Source organism: Gnatocerus cornutus, chromosome 1, assembly GCF_029298725.1.
Source record: "Gnatocerus cornutus isolate USDA-ARS CGAHR chromosome 1, icGnaCorn1.1, whole genome shotgun sequence".
NCBI lineage: Eukaryota > Metazoa > Arthropoda > Insecta > Coleoptera > Tenebrionidae > Gnatocerus > Gnatocerus cornutus.
Window position 1 is genome coordinate 10,096,150 of NC_142233.1, and position 11,751 is coordinate 10,107,900.

The 11,751-nt window shown below is 32.7% G+C and overlaps 2 protein-coding genes across 3 annotated transcripts; one reads left to right on the forward strand and one right to left on the reverse strand.

Annotated features, from left to right (window-relative positions):
• Positions 1-4,001: 4,001 nt before the first annotated feature.
• ThrRS (threonine--tRNA ligase) lies at positions 4,002-9,289 on the reverse strand. 2 transcript variants are annotated; one of them, XM_088050271.1, is made up of 8 exons: positions 9,157-9,289; positions 8,664-8,899; positions 8,367-8,616; positions 8,059-8,316; positions 7,863-8,009; positions 4,660-5,405; positions 4,318-4,607; positions 4,002-4,266 (listed from the first exon to the last, which is right to left on the reverse strand). In XM_088050271.1, the coding sequence occupies exons 1-8, from the start codon at positions 9,205-9,207 to the stop codon at positions 4,121-4,123; spliced, it is 2,124 nt and encodes a 707-aa protein (XP_087906397.1). In that variant the 5' UTR covers positions 9,208-9,289; the 3' UTR covers positions 4,002-4,120. The 2 variants fall into 2 exon arrangements, with proteins under 2 accessions (XP_087906397.1, XP_087906396.1); XM_088050270.1 differs by having other exon boundaries at positions 9,051-9,281.
• A 2-nt stretch (positions 9,290-9,291) lies between these two features.
• Positions 9,292-11,371, forward strand: mRpL39 (mitochondrial ribosomal protein L39). Its single transcript, XM_088050273.1, has 4 exons — positions 9,292-9,477; positions 9,522-9,704; positions 9,754-10,439; positions 11,231-11,371. The coding sequence occupies exons 1-4, from the start codon at positions 9,417-9,419 to the stop codon at positions 11,303-11,305; spliced, it is 1,005 nt and encodes a 334-aa protein (XP_087906399.1). The 5' UTR covers positions 9,292-9,416; the 3' UTR covers positions 11,306-11,371.
• Positions 11,372-11,751: the final 380 nt, after the last annotated feature.

The window sequence follows — 11,751 nt, forward strand, 5'->3', positions numbered from 1 at the left end:
AACTTGTATTTTAATAGAGATTGTCCACCTAAGACTGTCCAGTCTGATATATGAACGGATGGTAATGAACCAAAACAACTAAAGAGGTAAACATTGATTGTCATTGCAGACGGCACTCTTTTCTTAAAAAGGTTAATTTTATTTGCTTTTTGCCAGTAGTGTAGAAAGTACGTGAATTAGGGTTAATTTTATCTTATCAGTTTTTGATTTAAAAATTGGGTTTTCATGCTTCATACTCCTTCTTAAATAGTGCAGAACTGTTTTGTACAAGCATTTCAAAAATATCCTGTATAGAAATAATCCCTACTACTTATACACCGTGTTTCAAAATGATTTTCATCTAGTTAGCTTGTTCTGTGTTTGAACTAGTTTTGTCACTTTAAGCTTCTGTCAATAGTGGCACTTGTCAAACGTTAAAATTGCCAACAGGCAAGAAATTTAAACAACAAGCCGTAAAATTAGGCAGAGATTGGGTCAGCTTTATCGTAACCCATATTTTTGAAGAGTATTTTAAGGTTATGCAATCAACGTTTTAATCATTAATTATCTGCGTAAAGCTGCTTTTTTAAATTGCTTCAAAAAGCATTAGGCGAAAAAATAAAATTCATTTTAAAACACGGTGGACTTACCTATATTATGAACTAATCATAGGTAATATCATTTATTATTTATTCTTCTTTTTATTTTTCTCACTTTTTTCTTCATAGTTTGTAATATTTTGTACAAAATAAATTTTTCAAATACAATAATAAAAACCGCAAATAAAATGTGTACAAAAACAAAGAAGATCTACTGACAGTCTACAGAAAATTATGAGATCCAAAAAGAATGTAAAAAACCTAAAAAAAATAAAATAATTCTGGAGAGAATTTAGAAAGAATCTAAAGATAATCTAACGCTAATTAAAAAACTGTAAAAAATAGACAATACAAAGAGAATCTATTAAATTATAAAAAATGTAAAGACCCTAAACAAGATGATCTAAGGAAAACAAATAGAAAGAAAATCTAAATTAAAAAGAATCGATTTATTTAAATATTGTGCAAAACATACAAAGTTCGAAAAAAATATAAGTAGAGACTGTAAAAAGAATATAAGAAAATATAAAGAAACTATTAAACACAAAAAAATCCAAAAAGAATCTAAAAATAATTCGAAAGAAAATGCTAAAAGCTCAAATGATCTACAAAATTCAAAAATAATTTATGCACAATCTAAAGTAAATGCATATAAAATCCAATGAGAATCTAAATAGATAATTAAAGTAGAATTTAAAAAATTAGAACATTTAAAGAAAATTGTATTAAACCTAAAGAGAATGAAGAGAATCTTCAGAAATTAGAGATGATCTAAAGTTAATCCAAAGGGCACGAAAAAAATCTTGAACAAATCTACAAAGGAAGTATAAATATGTAATCTTAAAAATCCAATAAGAAGCAAGACAGATTTTTTTGGAAAATCTAAAAAAAAACCTTATTAGAGAATGAAAATAACAGTAATATAATCATCAATAGTTTCATCAACAATTTCTTTTTTATAAAAGAAGTACATATTATCTACAACCGCTCAAGCCAAAAATTGTATTACAACTTAACAAGTTTGATAAAGCACTATTTTTTTAACAAAGTGATATCATACAACGAGTTGAGCTATGTGAGCTATGTAATAATATATGTAAACTACATTATATCACTTGTTGTATAATGAGTTAATGAGTATATCATACAACACTTTTTTATTACACATAAAGCAAATAATATATAAGCCATTAGACGTGATAGCAATGTTATCACGCGTGTTTGAGTTTTAAAACATCTAAAGTAAATCTGAAAAATCTAAAATATAAAAAAAACGAATTCTCAGGTCTTGAAAAATTTATTAATAAAGTACATACGACTACATAAAACAGTTAAAATCAAAAGAAATCGAAAAATCTTAGAAAATTGGATCGTAATTTATGAGAATTCAGGATCTAAAGACCAAAGAATCTAAAAAACTTGACCAAAATTAAAAAGAATCTAAAAAGTATTTAAAGAATCCAGACAAAATCTAAAGTGAATTTAAATAAAATCTACAGAGAATCAGTAGAAAAATTAAAAAAACTCTATACGAATTTAAAGAAGCACCTAGAAAAATCAAACAGAACCGAAGATTTAAGAAACATTATAATTTAGAGAAAGTAGAGAGAGTCTCAAATTAATATAAACAAAAAAAGAGAAATTATGAACAATCCAAGAAATTTCAAAACATTTCAAAAGAAGTGAAAAAAGAATGTGGAGTGATCACACAAAAAATCTAACAATAAAAACAAACTATTATCTATAGAATCACCGAATCCAAAGAGAATCGACAGAGAATTTCAGAAGAATTCCAAGAAAATCAAAAGCAAAAGTATTTGCAAAAAATTTATACAGGGTGTCCCAGATCTCATGGCCAAGAGAGCAAGGGAGGGTGCCGGCAGCTATACCGATGGTAAATTTAAAAAAAATTGCTTAAATTTAATAGTCTTCGAAAAACGATAAAAAATTAACAACCAATCTCTGAAGCTTATTCTAGAGATGGAGTAAAATTTCCTAGGCAACGAGAGTGTAATGTTCACCTGACCAATGGACGACAGTATGTGTCCATAATTACCGATTTTCAAATTCTGTTCAGCATCCGGATTGGCTACCGTTTTTTGTCTAAACTCGATTATTTTTTGAGCTAGAAAATTTTTGTTTCGAAATTTTGGTTCAGAGTTGTTGCCTTCATAAGTCTTTTTTCTCTGAGTCACAAGTTTTAGAACACCTGTATAAAATACATACAAGATGGATCGTCTAATAAAAGGACCCTAACGACTTGGAAACGCAACACAAAATACATCTTCCACTTGTTATTAGATACCTGATCTCCCAAAAAAAACACCCAAAATTTTGCTCTAAATGGTGCTACCAGGTTTTTGTCGTGCAGGACTGGCGGCTGCAACAGCATTTATTGGGCATTCACTGAACTTAAAGATCCTATCCACAATAACAGAAATACAGTGAAACCTCGATTATCCGGGGTAATGGAAGGGTCGCACGGATAAGTGAAAGACACGGTTAATCGAAACAACTTTTTTTAGCTTATTACATACTACATTAGCGTATATTATGGATATATCTATGTAGATGTCATGTTACCAAGTTTTTAGAGGCTAAATTACGAAGTTTTTGTTTCTTACAGTTTAACACTATTTTTCGTAAGTCAGTTCTAATTTTTTCTAAACTAAGGATGTCATGAAAATCTTTTTTTTTCTGTTTACTGAAGTTCAGAAGATCAACTGCTTTCATTGCTTGACATGCTTGATTTTTTTTCTTAGCGTTAAAAATTTTATGGTCGCAGTCATCATTCAGGTTGGATTAACTAACTAAATCAACGCTCTGTTTCTACTTAAATCTTTTACCTGCCTTCATTCTTCCCAACACCACTGTCAAATTTTTAATTCTTATTTGTTTGTCTTTTTGATCGAAAGAACTACAAATTGATGTCATTTTTTAATTAATTAGTGATACTTAACTTTCCTACTTCTTCTTCCACATGAACTCCACCTCAAAAATTCATTCTTTATTCAACAAAACCCAAAGCAAAAAATCGCATTTTCAATCAAATAAAGCTTCTGCATTGTTAAGGAAAACTTCCTTACAATTTGAGCCTCTTTGTTGCAAAAGTTAACAAAACGTTGCGATTAATCATTTAACAACCTAAACTTGATCAAACGATATTAATTCACGGCACGTTTTCCAAAGCGTCAGAGGCAGAAAAATCGTTAAACGATCTCCGATTTATTTTAAATGCTGACCAAGTGACCACTAGCCAAAGCAATTGCTCAATTTTATTGCGATTGCCACCACATCTGCAGTTTCAGGGCGCAGGGCAGAATTTTTCATAAAATTCAGTCGTGGCAAATGACCGGAGGATGTGGGAATATCTACAAAATGATTTCGAATTGGAAAATGGACTTTTTGTAAAAGAATTAACAATAACGCTTGAAGGAAACTCTTTATTTCACTTAAATCACAACTAAATTACAAAAAAATGCTCGTTTTACTGTGTTCATAATTTAAAATAAATAGAAAAGTGAAAGCGGACGAAGTAAACCTTAAAAACTCTCTTCACCCTTAGAATAACTATCTTGTAAAGCTCTAAACTTATCAACTAGCGCATCGACACCAATTTCTCCATGAACGACGTTATCTCTGGTTCTGACGTTTACCGTATTGCTGCTCCTTTCCTTCTCACCCACAACTAAACAACAATGGTATTAATAGAACAAAAACCATTCCAATTCCAACTTACCCAAAATAAAATTAAACTGGGCCAATTGTGCATTCCTGATCTTTTTATTCATGGTATCTCCGGCGTCAGTATCCACCTCCGCCATAAATCCAGATACGTACAGCTTCTTCTGCACCTGTTGAGCATACTCGTCGTACGTGGGGCCTACGGGAATTACCATCGCTTGCCTGGGAGACAACCAGAATGGCCATTTTCCTCCACAAGACTCAGTAAGAATGGCTATCATTCTTTCCACAGATCCCAAAATCGCCCGATGGATGATTACAGGTCTCTTCTTCTCACCGCTTTCACTACAACCACCGTTTCAACATTTCGTATTTATGATTAAACGGAAAATTTCACCTTACGAACGACAGGTTAAACCTGATCGGCAACTGGAAATCTAATTGAATGGTACCACACTGGAACGACCTCTTCAACGCATCTTTGACAGTGATATCGATTTTGGGACCATAGAAAGCTCCATCGCCGGGATTAAGAGTCCACGGTGCCCCAAAATCGTTCAAACCGTCACTTAAAGCTTTTTCAGCCTCATCCCACATCGCTAATTCTCCTAAGAACTTCTCCGGTCGGGTAGACAAGACCATGTTGAAAGTAAACCCAAACACCGAATACACTTGATCCAGGAACTCCAAAGCTCCTTTGATTTCCTGGCGTACGTGCTCTAAAGCGCAGAAAATGTGAGCGTCGTCTTGTTGGAATCTTCGCACACGAGTGAGGCCGGTAAGAGCTCCGGAGAGCTCGTTCCGGTGCAGAACACCGAAATCGGCGAGACGAAGAGGAAGCTCGCGCCAGGATCGAGTGCGGTTGTCGAACATCAAGCAGTGGCCAGGGCAATTCATCGGTTTCAGAGCAAATTTGTCTTTTTCCACGTCGAATGAGAACATGTTCTCGGCGTAGTGGGCCCAATGTCCGGACATTTGCCATAGTTTTGCGTTGAAGATGTTGGGAGAGACGACTTCTTGGAATCCGCGTTTTCGGTACTCTCGCTTAATAAAGTTTATGAGAGTGTTGTAAATGTGGGCGCCCCGAGGTTGGAAAAAGCAGGAACCGGGGGAAAGCTCGTGGAAAAAGAACAGTTCTTGCTCCTGAAAAGGCAAAATTTGATAAGAATTTGCAAAAAAATCCAACTAAAACGATATTAGAATAAGTCTGAGGATAGATACTGAACAAAATTTAACAGCGTTTATCCAATGTTAGATAAAGTTGCGGAATACGAACTGATACGAACTGTTGTATTTCAATTAGAGCAATTTCAATCACAACCCGATTATTAAAATGTAAATTAAGTCGACAGTGAAGCAGCAATTTCACAATTTGAATAAACCCGTTAAATAATATGTAAAAATAAAACAAATAGATCTCTTGCCAACAGTTCTGCATTTTTATGAAGGAATTTGATATGAGTATGCACTCTGAACTTGACGACTGCTGATTCAAATATTTGATGCACATCATTCAAAAACGTCAATATATGCAATCGTCAGTACAAACTATAAATTAGACGCAAGAGATAAAAATACATATTTTATTTTTAATCCTATAATTAAACAAGCAATTTTCAGCAAATTTATAAAAAATATATGAATTAAAAGAATCAAAACTAAATAAGAAATGTTATTTTAATTAAAACGTTTACTTTAAACTACAAATTTGTAAATCGACTGGGCTTAAAAGAACTCAAAAGTAGTAATTTTCCCAAATTCCATTGTTATTGCATAAACACTATGCGAATTATGGAATAAAAAATTTAATTTTTAATTTGCTGTCCACAAAATAAAAATTTCTAAAATTCGTCTTTTTCGCTTTATAATTTTGCTATTTTTTAGACCTCACTCAAAACTAATAGCGCGCACTCAAAACTAATAACTTTAGTAAAACAAATTTTGGTTTCTCTTAAAACTAACAATTTTCCCCAATTTTCTTTTATTTGGTTCCACAAACTTGAAAATTTCCCAAAATTTTAATGTTATTACCCAAAAACTATACGAATTATAAGATAATAAATAATAAAAAAAATTACACTTTTCAAACTAAATAGTTCTAGCCATTTTCCATTTATAATATTGTAATTTTACATCCCCACACAACTGACTCAAAAGCAAACTGTCTTAAATTCCATGACCCTCTCACGTGAACGAATTATAATCTTTAATAAGTAAAACAAATTTTGGTTTCTCCTAAAAACGTAAAATTTTAAAAATGTGTTTACTTTGATTCCATAAATTTGTACATCTGCTCGGTTTTAAAAAAACTCAAAAGCACTAATTTCCCCAAATTTCATTTTTATAGCACCAAAACTATACGAATTATGGAATAACAAAAAATAAATATTTTTGATTTGTTCTTAAAATCAAAATTTCTAAAATTTGTCTTTTCCACTTTATAATTTCATAATATGGCAGATCTTCTTAGGCGACTATAATAAGGCAACTCAATAAGTGTCTCAAATATCATTACCATATTATTGAAAAATTACGAGTCATAAACTTTAATAAAAATAATTAATTAATAATTATTCGCTTGCAAGTAAAAATTTTTCAAATTTTCATTATTTGGTTCTACAAATTTATAAATTAGCTCACGTTTAAAGCAACTCAGAAGCATTAATTTCCCCAAATTTCATTGTTATAGCACAAAAACTATACCAATTATGGGATAATAAAAATAATTATAAATTTTGATTTGTTCTAAAAATAAAAATTTCTAAAATTTGCCTTTTTTTATAATTTTGCCAACCTCTTAACCGACTGAAAAGTGTCTCAAATTTCAATCCCATGGCACGAAAAATGAATCAGTTACAATTAATAAAACACAATGTTGGCTTCTCCTAAAGCTGAAAAATTTCCAAAATTTGTTTGTTTTGGCCTACAAATTTATATATTGGCTCGAAAATGGTTATTTCTTTAAACTTCTTCATAACAGCAAAGAAAACATACAAATTGAAGATTTAATAAAAAAAACTTTAATTTGTTGCCCTAAAAACTAGAAATCTTAAAATTTGACTCTTTAGAGCATAAAAAACTCAAAATATCTTAGAAGTCCATGAATTCTAATAAAGAACGGAACGATAACAATGGTCTAAAGAGTTAAACAAAAAATACAAGGATAATAAAAATTGCTAAACCTACTACAAAAAAAATCCAAGACTTTAAAAAATAAAAAAAAAGTATGTAATCAAAAGCAAAGTAGAAATTTAAAATATCAAAAAAATTGGGGAAATCTGAAAACCGTGAAAATTGTCAAAAATCCAAAAATTCGTTAAAAAGCAAAAATTTCAAGAATTTGTGTGTTTAAAATGTCAAAAGAAGTTTAAGCACTACAAGCAATCCAAAAAGTCTAAAACTCTGAAGCATAGAACAAATTAAACAAATTATTGAAAGAATTTAAGCAATACGACAAATTGAAAAAATTGGAAAATCTGAGCGATTTAAAAATGCAAGAAATTCAAATAGGTAATAGAATATAAAAAAGTCTTTAGTCCATATTAACAAAAAAAACTTCCACCTCTATTATAATTATCCGTAAAAAAACAAACATTTTACCTTTCCAATTTTCCGATGATCTCTTTTCGCCGCTTCCTCCTGGAATTTCTCCCATTCCTTCAACTGCTTATTATCAGGAAAACTGATGCCATAAATTCGTTGTAGCGTCTCAGCCTCAGCTTTACCCTCCCAGTAAGTAGAAGAATTCTAAAACAATCCAACTAAAAACAATTTCCCCAAGCATTTCCAAACTCACTTTGGTAACTTTCAAGGCTTTGATTTTACCGGTATGCCTCACGTGCGGACCTCTACAAAGATCGATCAATGGGCCGCAGCGATAAACCGTGGTGGTGGGGGTGGTAACTTTCTCGTTTAAAATCCTTATCTTAAAAGGATTGTACTTGAACATTTCCAAGAGATCTTCTTTTTTCATCTCCAGACGTTCAAAAGGTTGTTTTTCCTTCACAATCTGTTTCATCAGGTTTTCTAGAGATGGGAAATCGCCAGCCGAGATCTGCAATTCAAATTTTAGGAAAAGATACAGAATGTATGGGTTTTAGCTACCCCTTTTTCTTCTAAATACATGTCGTAGTAAAATCCTGATTCTATCGGCGGCCCGTAGCAAAGGCAGCCGCCATAAACACGCTCCATTGCTTCTCCAAGAATGTGAGCAGTGGAATGCCAAAATACTGACTGGGCTTCGGGATTATCAAATTTGAGTAACTCTAATTTACAATCGTTTTCTAAGGGTCTGTCTAAATCCCAAAGTACATCATTTACTTTGGAGATCACACAGTTATCAGCCAAACCTTGACTAATCAAAAAGTTTATTATAATTTCTTTAATATTTGCAAAACTTACCTTATGCCTTTTGCAACATCATAAGCAGTAGTCTGCCATGCAACAGCCTCTACCACTTTACCATCAGGCAAAGTAACTTTAATGGGTGTTGAAGCCTTACTTGCAATTTCGGCTTGTTTTTCAGCCTTCAATTTATCCCAAAGACTCAGCCGGTCTTGGATAAATGACGGCCAAGGATTCAGCTCACTTGCCGAAGGCTTCTCAGTTGGTTGCGGCTTCATCTTCTTCAGTTTTGACTGAAAATCAAACGCAATGTTAAACTACGCGTAGACACATGAAGACTGATGCAAGTTTGAAGGGGCACAGGTAAAAACTAACAATTCTTGCATCATTTACGAGAAAACTATCAACTATTGCATCATTCAGGTAAAAACAGTTGTTACAAACCAAAGTGGCATAAGTTTGGCGAAATGCTGGCACAGCAAATTTCTGATAACTCAAAACTTTTAACATTTTTTAAAAGAATGAAAATATTAGATAGAACTGTTCATGCCTTTTCTTCGATTTTGAGATTTTCGAGATTTTCAACCACGTTGTCACCCATTTTCACTTTTGACGTTTTATTTTATCCGGTGTTTTATCATGAAACTCCCTAAAAAGATAGGCGTGAAGTTAGCGCTACCGGTAACGAATATAGGCACAGAATGGTAACACCAGTAACAAAAATAAAAGCCCTAAAATTTATAACCTCAAATGAAAATCAGTTCAATCTTTAAATGATATTTTACTAATATTATCCGGCAAAACGCGAAAATGAGTATTTACTTTACGAAAACTGTGTTTGTGCTTAGAACAGCGACCACTTTTAGTCGAAGTAAGTGTGGTTATGTCCAATCACGCTTTGAAAAATATTTTCAGGATTCACCGGTTCGTTATCTAATGAAATAATTCGACAGAACAATTTATTCGATATTGAACAAAAGAAACAAAAGGAGGCAGTTGGACGCCTTGAAAAAATTGAAGTTGAATATGAGGGACCCCCTGAAAAGACCGTCTTGATGATGAACAAGAACATTTCCACACCTTTTGATTGCGCAAAGCGTAAAATTGCATTTCTGGGTTTATACACGTTTAAAGTAAAATATTTTAGATCTGGGAGAAAAAATCGCTGATCAGTCTGCTGTAGCTTTTTTAAACAATGAAACTTTGTGGCACATGCATAAACCTTTACCTGCCTCATGTAAGCTCCAGTTCTTACACTATAAAATTGCACAACCAGCGGCAGTTAACAAAGTTTTCTGGCGCAGTTGTTGTTTCTTATTAGGAGCCATAGCAAATGATGCATTTAAAGACAATGTAAAGGTGCAATTACATAGTTTTCCTAGCCCCAATGTAAGGTCAGGGAGCTTTGTCTACGACGTACAAATAGATCTCGATGACTGGAAACCCACCCAAAATGAATTGAAAGTATTATCACTAGAAATGGTCAAATTTTGTCAACAAAGTCATCCCATACAATGCTTGGACGTCTCCACAGAAGTTGCTTTGGACCTGTTTAGAAACAACACTCATAAATACCAACAAATTCCTAACATCGCTGCGAATAATAACGGAAAAATTACGCTTTTTAGAGCGGGTCATCACATTGATATTTCAAGGGGGCCCATGGTCACCAACACGAACCATTTGGGGAGGATTACCGTCGCCAATGTTATTAAATTGAAAACAGACATTGAAGGGGGCCCGATTTATAGGTTTCAAGGAGTTGCGTTACCTAGGAGTATCATGCTCAATCATTTTGCTTATGGTTTGTTGGAGGAAAGGGCTAAACAGTTGGTACGTTTTTATTACTAGAATAATATTATTCTGAAACAAACTGCGGAATGGTCTATTGCAGCAGTGCTGGAATTGGTCTCTGCAACGAGTTTTAGATGTTATTTTCTATATTACGGCTTTTATTTCGAATTTTTCCTCAAAAGTTAATCCAGCTTCTAAGTTAGCATATGCTGAAACGATTTTTAGTGAATTTTTATTCTGACTAAAAATCGTGCTGGAATGAGCCATTCTTAAACGATTTTTAGTAAGTTTCTCATTCCAGCACCTTTTTTTTTTGTTAGAATGCGTCACTATGAAGCTTTTCCAGTCAGTTGAATTTTTTTTTGTTCAATGTCTACGAAACTTTGGTATCTTTAAGAACATATTTATAATTTTTTGAAAATTATTTTGTTTTAATTATTATTATTAATCCGTCAAACGGTGTTTGACCTAACGAAACGTTTCCCCACAATCTCCTTTGTAAAGTAGAAATCAAGGAAACCCGTTTAGCTTTATTTTGACCATAAATTTTAAAAAAGTGTCATGGTTTTAAAACACTTGAAATTTATTATTTGCATCTCATTTTGAGATACGTAGTGCCAAGTAACGTCAGGAAAGTATTTTTCTCTTAAAAAGGTATTTAATATAATTTAATATAATTTATGCAATTGTCTTGTAAAAATTTCCAGAATTTATTTTTTTATGCACGCGAAAAATGCGAAATTTTAACACTCATTATATTTTCAATTAAAGTATGCCAAGTTAATTTTTGAACATAGAAAATCTGTTACAAAAAGACCGTTTTGTTACAGAACGCCGGCAGAATTCCCGGAACCCAGGAGAATTTCGACGAAGATAACACTTTCGTGGCCCAAGTTACAGTTTGAGACCTGATTTTTTACATAAATTAAAAACCAAATGTCTTTTCTAATTAATTAGAACATTAATTTACAGATTTCCTTTTATTGTTACCCTCGTCGATTTCTATGAGCTCTGTTTAGTTGAAGGAAATTTTTCCAGTGCAACGAAGAACATTTTCTGCACATGATTCAGCAGTAAATTTTGTCAACATTCGCGCATTCCTTTCCGTTCATATGATCTACTGTTATCGAAACTTTCTACCGCTTATCAGCTGTGCAGAGGTCGTCGGGGGTTGTTTTCGGTGAAGATTCTAATGACACGGAAAGAGTAAAGAAGCGGAAACGCACGATCGGACTCATGAGCTAAAACTGTAATTTCAATTTTCAAAAATACCCAAAACCCATTAAAATTTCTTTTGCTGCAAATGGACTTCTTTGGAATTCAAGTCAATAAAAGCACCAATTCCAGTTCT

Excerpts from the sequence above, each read along its gene's own strand:
- ThrRS (XM_088050270.1), bottom strand. The coding sequence starts at position 9,116 with ATGTTAAAAGTTTTGAGTTATCAGAAATTTGCTGTGCCAGCATTTCGC. Across the intron at positions 5,406-7,862 it reads ATCATCGGAAAATTGGAAAG|GAGCAAGAACTGTTCTTTTT; the intron begins GTAAAATGTTTG and ends TTGCCTTTTCAG. Across the intron at positions 4,608-4,659 it reads TTTAACCTGTCGTTCGTAAG|TGAAAGCGGTGAGAAGAAGA; the intron begins GTGAAATTTTCC and ends CGGTGGTTGTAG.
- mRpL39 (XM_088050273.1), top strand. The coding sequence starts at position 9,417 with ATGAGTATTTACTTTACGAAAACTGTGTTTGTGCTTAGAACAGCGACC. Across the intron at positions 9,478-9,521 it reads AGCGACCACTTTTAGTCGAA|GATTCACCGGTTCGTTATCT; the intron begins GTAAGTGTGGTT and ends AAATATTTTCAG. Across the intron at positions 10,440-11,230 it reads AGGAAAGGGCTAAACAGTTG|AACGCCGGCAGAATTCCCGG; the intron begins GTACGTTTTTAT and ends GTTTTGTTACAG.